Source organism: Chamaea fasciata, unplaced genomic scaffold (assembly GCF_029207755.1).
Source record: "Chamaea fasciata isolate MVZ Bird 193981 ecotype frontalis unplaced genomic scaffold, bChaFas1.0.hap1 SCAF_30, whole genome shotgun sequence".
Lineage (NCBI taxonomy): Eukaryota > Metazoa > Chordata > Aves > Passeriformes > Sylviidae > Chamaea > Chamaea fasciata.
The window spans coordinates 1,939,702-1,955,759 of NW_027094115.1; the positions used below are offsets into that span (position 1 = coordinate 1,939,702).

General features: G+C 58.9%; 2 protein-coding genes across 3 annotated transcripts; both read right to left on the reverse strand.

Moving 5' to 3' along the window:
- Positions 1 to 598: 598 nt before the first annotated feature.
- On the reverse strand, positions 599 to 7,883 carry LOC136302818 (indoleamine 2,3-dioxygenase 2-like). 2 transcript variants are annotated; one of them, XM_066206394.1, is made up of 10 exons: positions 7,764 to 7,883; positions 7,151 to 7,246; positions 6,470 to 6,589; positions 6,172 to 6,290; positions 5,852 to 5,866; positions 5,342 to 5,441; positions 5,035 to 5,152; positions 4,893 to 4,944; positions 3,015 to 3,163; positions 599 to 2,367 (listed from the first exon to the last, which is right to left on the reverse strand). In XM_066206394.1, exons 1-10 carry the CDS (start codon positions 7,860 to 7,862, stop codon positions 1,997 to 1,999), a joined length of 1,239 nt encoding a protein of 412 aa, XP_066062491.1. In that variant the 5' UTR covers positions 7,863 to 7,883; the 3' UTR covers positions 599 to 1,996. The 2 variants fall into 2 exon arrangements, with proteins under 2 accessions (XP_066062491.1, XP_066062492.1); XM_066206395.1 differs by lacking the exon at positions 3,015 to 3,163.
- Positions 7,884 to 8,813: 930 nt separating this feature from the next.
- On the reverse strand, positions 8,814 to 15,998 carry ADAM32 (ADAM metallopeptidase domain 32). Its single transcript, XM_066206083.1, has 19 exons — positions 15,804 to 15,998; positions 15,474 to 15,535; positions 15,260 to 15,338; positions 15,063 to 15,139; positions 14,702 to 14,921; positions 14,444 to 14,509; positions 14,106 to 14,177; positions 13,321 to 13,487; positions 12,878 to 12,959; positions 12,586 to 12,722; positions 11,842 to 12,019; positions 11,474 to 11,563; positions 10,977 to 11,175; positions 10,465 to 10,573; positions 9,998 to 10,181; positions 9,605 to 9,685; positions 9,422 to 9,524; positions 9,196 to 9,349; positions 8,814 to 9,023 (listed from the first exon to the last, which is right to left on the reverse strand). Exons 1-19 carry the CDS (start codon positions 15,996 to 15,998, stop codon positions 8,849 to 8,851), a joined length of 2,430 nt encoding a protein of 809 aa, XP_066062180.1. The 3' UTR covers positions 8,814 to 8,848.
- Between the last annotated feature and the right edge of the window lie 60 nt (positions 15,999 to 16,058).

Genomic DNA, 16,058 nt, shown 5'->3' on the forward strand with positions numbered 1-16,058 from the left:
ACATACCCCGCGGGGTATCGGGCAGAGGGAGAGCTCAGAAATGGGGTAAACAGGCGCAAACGGGATAAAACAGGATAAAAGGAAAAAGTGAATTGCTACAGCGTGGAAAACAGAGCAAATGTACAAAATGCCTTTTCTATCGAAAGGGGACGAGTTGGGGCGGTTTTTGTGGTCAGAGGACGATATTATGTGGGCAGGAACAAAATCCTCACCTACATGGTATTTTATTAGAAATTAGTTTAAAAAATGACAATCTGCTGAAGGGACCGCAGCTGCTGCGGGCTCCAGAGACCTCTCGGTCACTATCTCCTGTGTCCGCAGCGCCGTTTCCGTTCCCTCTCCCCACGCACGATGGCAGAATTACCTTTCAATTCAGTTTTTCATGTTGAAAAGACAATTAAAAACTGTTCTGGACACTTGGAAACTTTTCCGTCCGAACCACGTGCGGATCTGCGGGCATGCGCCTCGGCAAAATGCCTCCGGCGGGAAACAGTGTCCCCCGGCGGCGCGGAGGGGCCGGCCCCCGCTGCACGCGTGGCCGCGGCGGCGGGCGGCGGGCGGTGGCCCCGGTGGCCGCGGGAGCTCCGCACGGGTGAGTTTTATCCTCCAGAAAACCCCCGGGCACCGCCCGGTTCGCAGCTCCGCACGGAACGCGGGAGCTCTGCGCAGGGGCAGGAACAGGACAACATTTCCTGCAACACAACTGCTCCCCAGAGCTGAAAGTTCCGGTGCCGTTTCCTCCCGGGCTTCCCCCGGAGCTCACGATTCCAATCCATTCCCTCCCGGAGCTCACAATTCCAATGCCGTTCCATCCCGGGCTTCCCCACAGCCCCGGCGGCTCCTGCCGGAGCTCACAGTTCCAATGCCGATCCCTCCCGGAGCTCACAGTTCCAATCCATTCCCTCCCGGTCTCTTTGCAGCAGCCCCGGAGCTCTGCCGGGCCGGGCTCCTGTGGGAGCCACAAGCGCTGTGTGCCCTTTTAACCTTCTCTGTGTTTGTTTTCGCTGTTTTCTCCCCTTTCGCTACACGCGGTCTTTCGAGGGTTTTGTGCTGCCGTTTCCCCCCGCGGGTGTCGTCGGGCGGGGACGCTGAGCCAGCCCAGCAGTCCGATAATCCCCCTGGGTGTGCGGCTCGGCGTCCTTGCTTCATTGTAAGGCCAGAAGTACGTAACTGTTTAGAAAAGTGTTGTCTCAGCCCCCTGCGATAGTGCTGATAATATTGATTACACGATGTAAATTTACTGGGTCTGTAATAGGCATTATTCATAAAATGTTATTACTATATTTATAGCCGGCTTCTTATAGACTTCACCATCTCTTTGTGCAATTATCTTAAAGGGCACGTGTCGTTCCGGGATTCTTCTTTTTGTTTAAAATAAGTTAGGGGACGCCCTCCTCCCCCGGTCAGAGTCGGGCCGCAGCCAGGCCTTAGCTCCACCTGGATGAGAAGTTTGCCAGCAGACCCAGGCGTTCTCTGCATCAAAACAAGACTCACACCGCTCTGGCTTTATTTTGCCCGTCGCCGCCCCCCGCACGCACCCGCGCCCCCTCCCCGTGCCCGCTCCGTTGCTGCGCTCGGGGAGCGGCTGCGCCGCACGCAGCGCGGTTTTCTTCGCCCCCGGAGCCGGACACGGGCCCGGCGCCACCGGGGAATCGCCGCTTTACCGGCCCGTGGCCCCACGGCCCCACGGCCGGGGCGGAGCGGGGGCGGCGGGGCTGGGAGGGACAGCTGCGCCCTGCGGCCGGGGCTGCTGTGCTCAGTCAGTGCCGCAGGCGGACACCGAGCCCGTCCCGGAGCCGGGGCAGGATGCTGAGCCCGCTGCGGGCCCGTGGGGAGGCGGCGGCGGCAGTTCTCCCTCAAAGCCCCGGCGGCCCCTCCCGTCCCCGCCGTGCACAGGGGGAAGGCTGCTGCCGACGGGAGGTTTGGGATCTTGGCTTGTGCGCTGCAGACGGACGCCTTGGCCTCCTGCGCCCACCTTGGGCAGCCCTCGGGGCAGTCAGGCACTGATCATGCCCTCCCTGGTGGTGTCCCTGATGCTCTTGAGGAAGCTGAAGATGTGGGACCCGCCGGTTCCTTTATCCTCCAGGGCAGCCGGGGCTTTTCCCGCGGGGGCGCCGGCGCCGGCCCCCGGCTCTGCCCGCCTGGCCCTGGCCCTGGCGGCCGCGGTGGCGATGTACTTGGTGACGATGGTGATGTGGTAGCACCTGAAGCCCGTCAGCGCCGACACGCAGCGGTTGAAGGCGAGGCGGAGCCGCGCGTCCCCCGAGGACAGGACGTGCCGCCGCAGGGACGCGGCGCCGCGGATGCGCTCCACAAAGGCTCTGTGCGCCGGGGGCATGTAGTCCCTCATCCTGTGCAGGAAGGCAGCTGCAGGACACCAGCACAGGAGGGAATAAGTTGTGGGTAAGGGGATTAAAGGCCCCGACTCTCTGGCAGAGAAGCTGGCCTGGAGCTGCGGGGCCGGCACAGTTGGCAGGACCGCTGACAGCCTGCACAGCCTCCTCTGCTCTGCCTCCAGTTAAGTGAGAAAGAAAACCCCTGTCAGATCAGTGCTCCTTTAGGGCTGGCGCTATCCCGAAAAGGCAGGCTTTAGCCCTGCTCCCAGCCGTTTCGTTTGGGCTGTTGGGGTTTTTTTGCTGGTAAAGTGGTTTTGCTAATTTCTGGTCAATATTTCTGTTGTGGGCTGGACTAAGGTGAAGCTTTATGAATGGCCTCTCACTGGCAGGATGCCTGCACCCTCTGCTCCCTCATCTCTGGGCCCCGAGAGAACCTCAGCAAAAAGCTGACGTGCGAGAGGCCAGATGTGTGCTTCTGTGAATTTATCACAGTGAGGAAGCCCCTGCCAGAGCCACGTTTATAACCTTCCTCCCTGGAACTGGGCAGAGCCTGGTCCCAGCCAAGGATGAGACGGGCACACGTCCTGCTGCCTGACAGAGCCGGCACAGTCATGGCAATCGCTGTGGCCCTTCCCCTGCCCCTCCTTTGCTCAGGAAAAGGAAAGGCTGGTGGCTCACCAGTGTCCTGGCGGTGGCGGATGCCCAGGAGCTCATCGAAGGCGTGCAGCACCGTGCTCTGCGCCGCGCTGCCCCCCGAGAAGGCCAGCGCCTCCGGGGACACCCCCTCGTAGACCAGCCCGTGGGGCATGGCAGGGTTGTCCTTCCAGCTGGGCAGGAGACACGGCAGTCAGGCAGCGGCCAGGGGGCTGGGGACGGGCCGGTGAGAAGGGGCCTTGGGCTGGCAAGATTGAGCAAAACTTTCCTGGCCCAGCCCATGGGTCTCCTCCTCCAACTCAGCCATGTCAGCCTTCCTCGAACAGGAGATAAGCTTGGAAATCAAATACTGTGCCAAAGCACACAGTGAGGCAGCGGGTGTAAGGAGAAATCCTTAATTTTCCTTTGCCAGAAGAGCATTCTCTGGGATCTCCACGCCCTGGTGCGCACCCTGTGGCGTGGTGCTGGGACACACTGCCCTGCCTGCCTACACCTCCTGCTCCAGTCCAGGGAGGGTTCTGCAAGCAGAGCTGCCTTAGGTGTGCAGGAGGGGAGGGGGCACTTGTCCGGGCAATAGTGGCACTTTACATCAATTCCTTGAATGCCAGTGGCTGTTTGGAGAAGCAGGTGGTCACCCAAACACTCCTCTGAGCCCCTGAAATTTGGATTTTCCTTTGCTGTTGTTGCTCAAGGTGGAGGCTTATTTAAAAGGCATTTAAAAGACAAATAGAGGCCAGGCCAGCCTGCCTCTCTTTATCTCTGCAGATAACAAGGCAAGGGTGGGATTTCCTCCCTCTGAAGCTGCTGGTCCTGGGCAGGTCGGGATCCAGCAGTGCTGGTGCCTCCCACACACCCCCTGAACTCAGACCTGTCAGCCCCCCTTGTGCCGAAACGGAGAAGCGCTCACACCCAATGGAGACAGAAGATATGATTTCAGGGAGATAAAGTGCCTGGCACAAAAATATCTGTTGACTTTTAGCAGAATGCACCATTCCACGAGGCTTTCAGTGCTGCCTGCAGTGTCTGTTGGGCTACAGGAACAGATTTTACACAAACTGCGGAGAAAATAGATTCATCATCCAGAATACCAGAATATTTTTAGTTCTCCCAGGATTGTATTTATAGTAACCTCTACTAGCGGGAAGTTCTTAGAAGGGAATTTGCAAGGCTTGTTTTCCCAAGCTGATGACCATCGAGACGAGGTCAGCTTGGATAAAAAATGAGAGAAACTTAATCACAAAGCATGGAGCCTTCTTCTTGGGAATGTTGAGAGATGATGGAGAGAAATAAAAATAGAACCCCCCTGAGAAGCCTGGAACCAAGCATCTGCAAAGGCTGCAGCCCCACAGGGATGCTGAGGCTCTTGGGGCCCTGGCTCTGCCTTGCCCAAACCGTGTTTCCAGTACTGGGGGGGATTTTCTGTTTTTCAGCTGACAGAATTGTAACAGAGCAGCAGCAGGAGGATTGTTACGGGTGTTTCCCTAACTCGCAGTGGGAAGAGCCTCCACTCAGCTTTGCAGCTGTGTACACAGTGTGGAAGTAACGAGAAATTCCTCTTCTGTCAAATCCGTTCTGCCAAGAGCAGAAAAGATTCATTTGTGCACAATTCTGGCTGTTGGGGCTGTCAGGGCTGAGCTGAAGAGTGGGATGGAGAGAAGCTGGAGGAGGCAGACCCCAGCCCCTGGCCACAGTCCATGCCCAGCTGATCCAGTGCCTAGGAATTCCTGAGGGACAGGATCATGATGCTCCGGTAGCATCACTGCCAGACACAATGCTGGTCCCTCCCCTGCCCTGGGGAACTCCATATCCCACCTGGGTTGCCCCTTCCCTGCACATTCCCAGCTCCCCCAGCCCTGGGAGCTGCCAGCACAGTGGCTCTGAAGGGAAACAGGCTGCACTTACCCAGAGAGAAAGATCCGGATCACAGAGTAGAAGACTTCTGGATCCACATAGTCTAGGAGGAAGCGAACAGATCAGAGGTGCTGGGCAGTCACACCAGTGTGTGTGATGAGCTGCAGCGGGCACAGGCACCAGCTGCTCTCACCGTGCATCCTCCTCAGTGCTGCACTCATGGCCTCGATGGCCCCTGCCAGCTCCTCCAGGGCTCTGTGCAGGGCGTCCCCATCGCGCTGCAGGACGGCCCCGAGGGCCCGGGTGATTGCCTGCGAGAGGAGGAGGGAGTCACAAAGGGCCAGGATGTCTGTGCACAGCGGCTCTGGACACTTGCTGCCACCCGTGCCAGCCCTGCCCCTTCCCCAGCCCAGGCTCAGGGGACAGGAACACCTGGTGGGGGCACCTCGGGCACTCTGCAGTGCAGGTAAGAAAGAGCCCCGACACACAGCAGTACCCACCTTAATGCCAGGCACAGCTGCCTTCTCAACAAGCAGGGTGACCAGGATGAAGCCCCGCAGGCTCTCTCCCCCAGGCAGTGTGATAATCGTGTCCAGGTTCCTGCACAAAGGGGCCAAGGATTGGGGGGCTGGTGGCTCGGGATTTCCCTACACACTGTGGGACCCACTGAGCCCTTGGAACAAAACCATCCCAGGCTCCAGAGCCTCTTATCTGCACCCTGTGCAGAGAGGAGCTGGCACAGAGTGAAAGAGGAGCAGGACTGCTCTGGGTTAGGGGCCCTGCCATGCCCCCCGTGCCCTCCCCATGGCCCACGGCCACTGTGTCTGTGCAGCCAGAGCAGCCAGTGGCTCTGCCACAGTCCCCTTTTGTCATCACAGTGGCACTTGTGTGACAAACACCGTTCCTGTGTGCACACATCAAGAGAGGTTCAGCCCAAGCACTGCTGGAGAGCTGAGCCAATCCAAACAAAATCAACACCGTTAGAAAACAAATGAGCATTAACTACTTACTCAATTTCCAGAGGCCTGAAGGCATTTCAGTTATGGCGAACAAATGCACAAGAGAAGGAGAGAGAGAGAGAGATTATAAATTGTTCTAGTGATGGTCTGTGTTCTGCAGGGAATAGAGGAGCTGTCCCCAGGGGCTGCTCCCAGAGACCCCCATGTCCCCACAGAGTTCCTGTGTCCACACCCGTGAGGCTGACCCCAGCAAAGGTGGGATTCAAGAGGTTTTGGAGCAGTTTGGGAACAGTCTGTCCCCAACACGTGCTCACCACTGCTGCCCAACCCCAGGAAGAACCGCGCTCCATCCCTGGCATTTGCCTGTTTACCCGTGGGGGTCCTTCCTCCTCCAGTTGGCCAACACAAAGTCTGCGTGGCTGAGGATGGGTGGGAGGCCCAGGGCCTGTGACACCTCCCAGTAGGGGACAGCGAGATTTCGGGGCAGGACCTGAGCGGCACAAAGCACAGGGGAAGATGGGGATGGTGTCAGGCTACAGAAAGGTGCCTGTCTGCAGGCAGCAGCCAGCCAGGAGGGGACTCGCTCCTGCTGCAGCCACAGGAAAGGGGCTTTGCTCCCTTGGGATACGGTCTAAGGGAGCAGGTGAACCTGCTTTACCTTGCCTTTACCTGCACGGTGCCCTCCTCGCCCTCCTGCCACACGTAGCCCATGGTGATGAAGCTGAGCACCAGGTGTGCCAAGTGCAGCTGCTCGCGTCCTCGCAGGTGCTGGGTGCTCAGCTGTGGCATCTGCCAGGGAAACCCTTGGGAGCCAGGAGCAGAGGCAGCAATGCCAAGGGCCCCTGCCCCGCCAGCCAGGGGAGCCCTCCTAGTGCTTGTCCCCTGCCTTTAAGCCTCCCTTCCCACCCGCTCTGCAGGATTCGCTCCTGCTGCACTGCTCCTGGTTTGTGAGCAGGGCCAGTAATCCATGGGATTTTCCTCAAAAAGGAATCCCTCCTGCTGGTGCTGGGGTGCCCATGGGAGCAGCTGATCCCTGTGTGCCCAAAGGTCGAGCCTGACTGGAAGCTGATGGAGCACCTGTGCTCCTTTGGCAGGGAGCACGGCTGGGATGAGACACGGTTCTTGTGACACCTGGACGGGCCCTGCTCCAGCCCCTGCTCCAGCCCCTGCTGGCTGCTGAGCACTTGGATCTGGTGCCGGAGTTATTCCTGTGCCAATGTTAGGACTTTGCTGTCGCCTGGTGTCAGCCCTGGCTCAGCACACATCCCTGCTGCTTTTGCACGTTTCAGACACTGCTGTGTCAGACCAAGGCTCGAGAGAGCTCTGGGGGCAGGAAGGAGAACTCCATACCTGGAGGACACGCGAGCGGAGCTGATGGCTCGTGATCAGCTGGGGCAGTCCGTGGGCGATGTCCATCCAGGGGCCGTAGGGGGCTGGCAGCTCTGTCTTGGTGGAGAGAGGCACAGGGAGGGCTGTGAGCGTGCCCAGGCTCCCAGCACCCACCCAGCCTCGCACGCCGCCGCCGCCGGCTTGTGTCTGGCTCCCCCTCCTGCAAGATGAGCCTGTGTGGTCACAAATTAATGGATGGTGAAGACAATCTGTCTGTCCCCCCCACTCGCACTGTGGAGCCAGGCCAGTAAGAAATAGCCCCACTGTGGGCACAGGAGACCTGCCCTTCTGTGCTCCCCAAAATTCTGCAGAGCCAAGGCCAGCGTGTAAAGGGCAGAGCTCCTTCAGCTCTCCTCTGTGCTGCCTGCTGCAGCTGCTTTCTTCATTTGAAAGGGTAGGGGCTTGTCCTGTGAAACTGCCTGTGCCAAAGTAGCACCTGCCTTCCTCGTTGTTCTTTGCAAAGCGTTACAGCAAGATGCTCAGTCAGAGCTCCCCCGGAAAACCGCTCACCAGCCCCTCTATTTTCCTGCCTGCCTCCGTGGCATGTGGAAGGGGAGGCCGAGCCAGCTCCTACCAGAGGATCGGGAAGCAGGAAGCCAAACTCCTCGGAGACCTGAAACGCGGCCAGTGCCAGAGGCAGCGGGGGCTCCTCCGTGTCGTCGCTGGCCTCCATTGCTGGGCGCTGCGCGAGGCTCTGCCTGGCCACCCCCGTGTGCTGAGCCAGCAGCAGCACCTTGTCCTGGGGGTCGGGCCTGGCCGCCCAATGGCCGCAGGGGCTGAGCAAACACGGCTAAAGGTCGCTGATAAGGCCTTGTCCAGGAGCAAACGTTAAACTCTGTCTCTGGGGCATCCACCCTTGGGAAGGCCCTGTGGGACCTGTCTCTGGGGCTGTGACTGACCCCTCCCAGGACCGCCCTGAGGGGCTGCCAGGCTCCCGTGGGGTGGGAGCCGGCCTGGGGCAGCAGCTCAGGGACACTGCTGCTGTGGCTGGGGTCCCCACCATCCTGGCAGTGCCAAACCTGTGAGCAGTGGGCCGCTGACCCGACTGCGGCAGGCAGGAGCCAGAGATGCACCAGACACAGTGGATGCTGCTGCTTTCCCCACCGTGCTGGGGGTCACTGGGGCTGCCAGTGGGGTCCCACCACCGAGGGGGGGTCAGCAGGATGCTCCGAGCAGGGCCTTCCCAAACAGCAGCTTTCTGGGGGAAAATCAGCCCCGTGAGTGCCAGGGGCATTGTGAGTGCATGGGAAGGGAAGGGCCAGGGTACAAACAGGATTGACATCTCCGTGGGCTGCAGGTCCAAGGGCACTGCAGGAAACACATTTCACACACAGAACGGGGGTGACGCCCTCGCAGTCAGCAGCGCAGCCACCACACACCAGCTCCGGGAGGGGGGACCATGAGCCACACACATCCACAGTCACACAGCAGAGGCCCCCTTCCGAGGCACCACAGCACCCGAGCACCCTGCTGAACGGTCCCCAGCATGGGGCAGCTTCACAGCCCAACCACCACCATGTGCCACAGAGGAGAGGGGACAGTCTCAGCAGCTGTGGCCCCCAGGGCCCAAGAGCAGGGTTAACTCTGACAAAAAACACACCTACGAAAGCATAATACTGCGGGGCACTGGCCATGACCAGCTTTGCCCAACATCTTTAATTAGTGCCCACGGTGCTGCTCCGGTGCTGGCTCTGGTGTTGGGTCTGTGTCCGTCTTCATCTCCAGCTTCACCTCTGTCTGCAGCTCTGGGGCCAGCTCTGGGTCTGCCTCCAGATTTTTCTCCAGGTCTGGCTCCAGCCCCCTGTCCATGTTCTGGCTGGTGCTGTGGGGGGACCTACAGCGGTGCCTTGGTGCTGACTTGACTCAGGGAGTGCCTCAGCCTGAGGTCGCCCCAGCCCTGGGTAGCGTCCCCATGTGCCCATGGGAATCCCTCCCTCCGCAGGGATCCCCTCAGCCCTCCTGGGAGCGGCGCAGCCCTGTCCCCCAGCCTGCACCCCCGGACTCACCCCTCGGTGCCCGGCGGCTGCTCCCGGCGGCACCGCCCCAGCACCTGCTGCCGCCACAGGACGAGCCCGAGCGCCGCGGTGAGGACGAGCAGGATGGAGCTGGAGCCCAGCACCAGCCAGGCCTTCTCCCCGTGGTCCAGGGCTCGCTGCGGGCCTGGCAGGACACAGCCCGGCTGGGCACGGGCACTGCCAGCGCTGCCCACGCCCCCGCAGCCCCCGCACTCACCTGCCTTTGCCAGCTTGCGGCGCCCCCGGCGCGACCCCCTCCTCCGGCAGTCCGGGGGCTGCCAGCCCGAGGAGCAGTGGCAGCTGCCCTTGTTGTTGCACACCTGGAAGGGCCAGGGGAGGGCGGACAGGTGTGCAGCGAACCCCACAGGCCGCCCGCAGCCCGGCACCCCGCGGGACTCACGCCATGGCCGTGGCAGTTGGCTTTGCTGTCACACTTGGATCCCAGCACCGAGAGTGGTTGACATGTGTTGTTTATACACACCTGGGAAAAACCACGGCAGCTCCAGCCCAGCACTGCCTCACCCATACAGCGCTCACCACATCAGGCTGTGGCCCAAAGGGAAAGGAAAACACACCATTTAAAAAAATAAAAGACAAAGAAGCCACAGTTCTGCGCTGGAGCCAGGTCACGCTTAGTGCTCACACCCCACCAAACCTTTAATGCAACATTTGCAAGTTTTTACAGCGTTTCTAAATGTCAAGCACACTGCTGCAAGAACAAGCGTTTCTATGATCTTGTTAATATTTGCAGTTTCTATCTGTCATTTCAGATGATTGCAAAGTATTTCCTTACCCTTCCAGAGCCACACTTTGTCCCTGGAGGAACCAGAAGTGGATCCAGCCATGCTGCCACGTCCGGGTAGTTCAGAGACACACACAGGTGCTGCCGCACTCGGGCGTAAATCACGGCAGCGGTGCCTGACGAGAAGGGCTTGAGGGAGGGGTACGTGCAGACCAGCTTCCCGCACCTGAGATCCCTGGAAAGCCAATTTGCACAGGGTGCGTGTCAAACACACGCAGACACTGCCTGATGAACGCTGGGACATTAAACAGCACAGTCTGGTGAGAAAACATCAGCAGGACTGGGAAGTCCGAGGGAGGAGCTGTGACATAAGGAGAGACACCATGGCGAGGAGAACACGCACAGAGGTATTTATTGCTTCACAAATCTCACCATAAACTGGAGCCTTGACCCTTCTCTCGACTGACCAATCCCAATTAAACATGGATTTTGGCAGAGCCCGTGCCCCCCCAGCGTACCTCCACATACACATGCGGTACTTGTGTTTGTTCTTGAGCCCGCAGTGCCCAAACCTGTCCCGCTGGCCGTTGATCTCCTCATAGCACACCACGGGAGCATTCCTTGAATCTACATTCAGCAACAACGTTTGGTACAGTTAAAAGGAACACAAAGGAACACATTACGGTATCTAATAACTCCATTTTTCATGATTTAATTAGAGAAAACACCTATCCCTGCCTAAACCCCCAGCAGTACTGAACCTCAGAAATCAGCAGGGGAGCAGCAAATGGGGAAGTTCTCTAATTGAGTTTGCCCACAGAAAATAATCTGCTTTTTGTTCTTTCCGCTGTTACCCGCGAAGCACTGGGGGACTCTGTTAATCAGAGCCGAAAGAGAGCTCGAAATGCTCTCCCGAAGCTGCGCCTTCTCTCCAGGTGCCCCGAGGTGGGTGCATCGAGGCGTTCGGGCACAAACTGAGCATCCTGGTGCTGTGGCCACCCGCGCCCCCAGCAGCGCCAGAGCCCGTTACCTCTCCCGTAGATCCGCTTGCAGCGCAGCTCCGAGGACTGGCAGCGGCCGTGGTAGCAGTAGCCGCTGCCCTGCCCGCAGTCCTGCCCGTCCTGCACGTACTCGTCCGGGGGGCAGCTGGCGGAGGAGCCGCTGCAGAGCTCGGGCAGGTCGCACTGGGCATCGGCGGCCGGGCGGCACACCGTGTTCCTCTTCTTGAACTGCAGAGGAGGAGAAGGAGCTCTGCGGCCCCGCGCCGGCCAGCCTGAGCCCGCACAGCCGCTCCTGACGGTGGCCTCAGGGTCCCCGTGAGGCCGCAGGTGACCACACACGGGTGACGCTGCCTGCGACAGTCTCCCAGTAATATTCCCCCAGGGGATCCCACGGGCTGAGCCGGGAAGCCCAACCCCAGGAACCTTTCCCGTTGCACAGCACAGAGTTTGGGAGCTCAGCGCGGGAACATACCATTTGTCCAAGAGTAAATAACGATTTTGTGATAATTATAAAAATGTGCCTTACCTGACAGTTTTTACAACATAATCCGGAGGCACATTTTGCTCTTAGCTTCAGTCTGCACACGTTAGTGCAGCACCTGTCCTTCAGGCATTCCTGGGGACACAAGGCAAACCCGTGTTATTTTATCCTGTTGTACCCCCGAGCTTCTCCTCCTCCTCCTCCTCCTCCTCTCCCCACATCGCTTGAGCAATATCCAGCAGAACAAACGGGCAGAGCTGCCACCAGACCGGTGCCACAGGGAAACAGTGAAAGCCGGCAGAACCCTCCCTGGGCCGCTGCCCGCCGCGCTGGGGCCCCGGTGCCCGGGGCTGTGGCTCCACGCGCACCCGCAGCACACGTGCGGGGATGCAGCGCCCCGGCCCCGGCCCCACCTGCGCCGAGCCGCAGTCGCACTGCTCGCCCGCCTCCACCGCGCCGTTGCCGCAGACGGCCCCGCTCCGCCGGGACAGGCGCGGGCTGCCGGACAGACACGCGCCTCCGCCCCGCCTCAGGAAGGCCTCGAAGTCCCTGATGCTGCAGTTACTGAAGGCTTTTGCCCCACTGAAATGTCTGAAAGAGAGCAATTGCCGGCTTATATGTTACACATTCACCGCCCTTCTCTCCCTCCGAAGCTCTGCAAGTCAAGGGCTCGTCCAGACAATGGCCCAGGGGTCTGTTAATTCACCTGAACTACTGCTCATTATTAACAGAGACTGAAAAACATTCTGAAGTACCTTCATTTTAGAGAGCAAAGGTCTCTTTTGTCAAATTAAGCAGTAAATCGCTATTTAATTAATTCCTTTTTTTCTTCTGAGAGGAATGAAAGCAGGTATTTCTTCACTGAAATAGGGGTCAGGGGGGTGGTGGAATCCCCATCCCTGGAGGTGCTCAAGAAATGACTGACACAGTATCAGAGCTCTGGTGCGGTTGACAAGGTGGTGACTGGTCAAGGCTGGACTCAATGGTCCTGGAGCCTTTTCCAGCCTGAGCGACTCCATGGGTCTGTGAGTCTGATCTGTTGCACTTTTCGCAATGGAGCGACAGTTGTAGAGGACGCCTCTGGCAAGGGGACACCACACAAGCATCCCTGTCCCCCGGGTGATGTGCCCCAGCCCCGCAGCCCCAGGGGCACTCACAGCGCCTCGGGGCTCATGATGCAGACACGCCCGGCGCAGCTGCAGCCTCGGGGGCTGTCGGAGCTCATGCCCAGGCTGTGGCCCAGCACCTGCGCCAGGAGGACGGAGAAGGACTCCAGGGTCACGTTCCCGTGGTACTGGAGGGAGGAGAGAGATGAGTTGGCACAGCTGAGATCCCTGCTCTGGACACAGATGCTCCCACACGCTCCCACCCACCCCTGTTCCTGCTGCCACGGCTGGGTAACAGCCATGGGGCTGGTGAGGGACAGGGAGGGGACAGCTGGGGCCATACCAGGGCCACTGTGGCAGCAGCGTCTCTGTGACAAGCCTCTCCTGGAGCTGCTGCTCCCATGAACGCTCCGTGGTCCCTGTACCTGGAGCAGAGGTGGGGTCACTGGTGGTCCCAGGGACACCCTCTCGCTGTGGTAAGGGGGGTCTGTACCCCCTTGGTGCCCCCAACTGTTCTGCTGTCCCCAGGGTCTGCCTGGGGCTGGGCAGGGACTGGGGGCTGCCACCATTCCCATCTCCTCTGCCTGGGCGGGTGGCAAGGGATGGATGGCACCATTGCAGCTGCTGCACTGCCAGGAGGAACGTCTTGGAAGAAATACTTTAAGGATTTAGGAAACACGGATTTTTTAAAAAGCATTTGTCAAAAGAATCCTTTATATTTCAGCTTCCATTGGTTTGACTGACTGCTACCACAGAACCTTTAACCGTAATGAACCTTTATCTTACCCTAAGAGAGAGGCTATGTTGTGTGTCTGTGGCTCCAGAGACAACAGTTTCCACTGTAGAAATCGCTGTAGAAGGTCATCGGTGTCCCCTGCTGTCGATATTTTATCCCCCTCTGCCCACAGCTCCAGGGAGGACAGCACAATGGTGACATTAAGGGGATTAAACATCTGAAAGTATAAGAGAGGAAACATCTTCTCTGGCACCTTCCCTCCACGCAGTCACTACTCTGCACACAGTAAACAAAAGTGAATTGCTGCTGTCAGTGCCTCGATGACATCTGTAGCCAAAAGGAATGAACACACCTAAAGAGTAAAGAGATACAGCAAGAGGCCTGAGCCAAAGTCCAATAACTTCATAAGAAGTGTTAGGGGTTTGGGGAATAACTTTTCATTACACAGGTGAACCTTGAGACCACCAGGGAGTAAAGAACAGGACTGGAAGTTGATTACAAGCACCTGAGAGTAAGCAGGTTAATTGGATAGTGAGATCAGGGATCTGCTGCACAGAGAGGGAAGCAACTCAGGAGTCCTCAAAATGCAGGGGTTTGGCTGCCCTGAGGCAAACTGCCTGGTTATCTGTACACCTGCACGAGACGTGGCCATCACACCAGAAAGATGTTCTTTTGTGGCAGACTCACGTGTCCAGAGGAAAAACCTTCTCAGGAAACATGGAATTTTTTACATAAGATCCTCTTAAACCTAAAAGCAGCTAGAAGAGAGGTGGCCCCTGCTAACACCAACATCCCCCCTCATCCCCCATCTCACAAACCAGACTTAAGAACTCACATTGTTGATTAAATTGAAGGCCTGGATTATCTTCTGTGTCACAGTATTCGGGTCTGATCCCATGTAGTTGTACTGAAAAATAACCCAAGAGGGCACAAGGGCAGAGAAGATGTTTACCAGGGTGAAGCATGACAGTGAAGGAACACTGAAATTATTCCCAACACTGAGCCATGGAGACATGAGCTACAAATTCATGTTCCTTCTTTCCTGCAAAATCCACAGGAAGTGTAACTTTTCAAAATGGAAAACAAATCCATGGAAAAGGTGGGGACTGTCACCCCCTCCATGCTCACAGAAGTCAGGCAAAGACAAGGAAAAAGCAGCTGGCATGGACTTACCAAAGCCTTGTCCAAAACCACGTACACTGTGAGGTATTTGGGAGACTGTGCAGCGGCCGAGAGGGGCTAAAAGAGAAATGGGCTTCACAGTACAGATTCTGCATTCTCTGGCTGCCTCGCTGCTGCTGTTGGCTGTGCTGCTCGAGTGTCCCTTCAAAGCTTGTGTCCAAGTGTCTGCCCAAAGCTCCCAGCAGAACCAAACCCCTCCTCTCCCAGGACAGGGACGCCCGCAGCGCTGTGACAACAGGCAGCACTCACCTCGTCATCCCCGTGGGCTTTGTCCAACGCCTCCCAGGCTGCCAGCCCGGCCAGCCCTCCCTCGGGGGGGCCGTGGGCCGGGAGGGCCTCTGCCTTCTGCTCCTTCTGCCCCCTCTGCTCCTTCTGCCCCTCGCTCACTCGGTACAACACGTGCTGGGAGGCCGGGGAGTAGCCCAGGGGCTGGATCCCGTAGCTCACGTTCTCAAACTGCAGCAAGCCCCTGCCAGGGCACCGGCCACTTGCTCCTGGGCTCTGGGACAGCTGCCCCAGGCCAGGCTGCCAGGGTAGCCCCGGCCCCCGTGGCAAAGGCCTGGGCAGTGCCCACGGGGAGGGCAGTGCAGGGGCAGGGCCGGTGCTTTACCTGAGCCCCGAGCAGGTGTTGAGGGTCACTGCCGAGCTGGGGAAGCCATCGATGTACCCCCGGTAGTGGCAGCCTCCCTGTGACACGAGAGAGGGCAGGGAGCCCCTTCCATGGCTGGGAAGGAGGTCCCCTCACCCACCAGCTGCCACGGGCAGAGCCACTCGGAGCACAGACAGCCCAAAGGCAGGCCAGGTTACCTCACGGTGGGCAGAATCGGAGCGCAGAGATCCCTGCTCGCTGGACACGTAAGTCTGGAAATCATCAGATAAAAAGGCACTACAAGAGAGGTGCAAAGTGAGGTACTTGCAACAGCATCCCTCTCCCAGAGCTTCTAAAGCTTCTGGCAGGTCCTGCAGCCACCAGGGAGCAGGGCAGCCACTGCCAGGGAGGGCAACGTCAGGGCCAACTCACTGCTGCTGCAGGTGGATGGTGTAGGGCCTCCCCTCAATCCTCAGGATGTAGGACACTGCATCCTTGTGCATACAGAAAAGCAGAGAAGGGGAGAGTTGGGAACAGGGAGTTGGAAACAGCACGATCCGAGCGAGTCCTGCTGTGAACACCAAAGGGGGAGCACACAGAGGGTGCAGCCATCGTGGTGCTGGCAGCTCTGCTGTGGTGACGTTACAGCTGCCACCACATCTGTACTCCCCCAGCCCTCTTCTGCAGCTGCAGACCTCATCTCCCCTCCTCCTCCCGGCCTCCCCGGAGCCCCCAGCACCGTGCCTGCTTCAGCCCCGCCACTCCTTCTGTGTCTGCCCCCAGCTGCTGCGGGACTGTGATCTGGGACCAAGCCCGCCCACCCACAGGGGACAGAGACCCCCATGGCTGAGCCCAGTCCCGGCGGGTGGGGGGCTCGGGGGGGCCCTGCCCAGCCCCCTGCAGCAGCTCCAGGAGCAGCAGGAGCAGCACTGGTGGCATTGCACAAAGTGGTCCCATGGCCGGCCAGTAACCCCCACCAGTAACGGCCCCAGAGCCCACCAGTAACTGCCCCACAGG

Bases quoted from the DNA above. Each gene is read 5' to 3' on its own strand.
- LOC136302818 (XM_066206394.1), bottom strand. From the start codon at position 7,862: ATGGAGGCCAGCGACGACACGGAGGAGCCCCCGCTGCCTCTGGCACTG. The intron at 7,247-7,763 runs GTAGGAGCTGGC...CTCTCCACCAAG, and splicing joins TCCTGCTTCCCGATCCTCTG to ACAGAGCTGCCAGCCCCCTA. The intron at 5,153-5,341 runs GTGGGTACTGCT...CTCCTCTCGCAG, and splicing joins CAGCTGTGCCTGGCATTAAG to GCAATCACCCGGGCCCTCGG.
- ADAM32 (XM_066206083.1), bottom strand. From the start codon at position 15,998: ATGGGACCACTTTGTGCAATGCCACCAGTGCTGCTCCTGCTGCTCCTG. The intron at 12,723-12,877 runs GTATGGCCCCAG...TCCTCCCTCCAG, and splicing joins CTGCTGCCACAGTGGCCCTG to TACCACGGGAACGTGACCCT. The intron at 10,182-10,464 runs GTACGCTGGGGG...TTGGCTTTCCAG, and splicing joins TACCGCATGTGTATGTGGAG to GGATCTCAGGTGCGGGAAGC.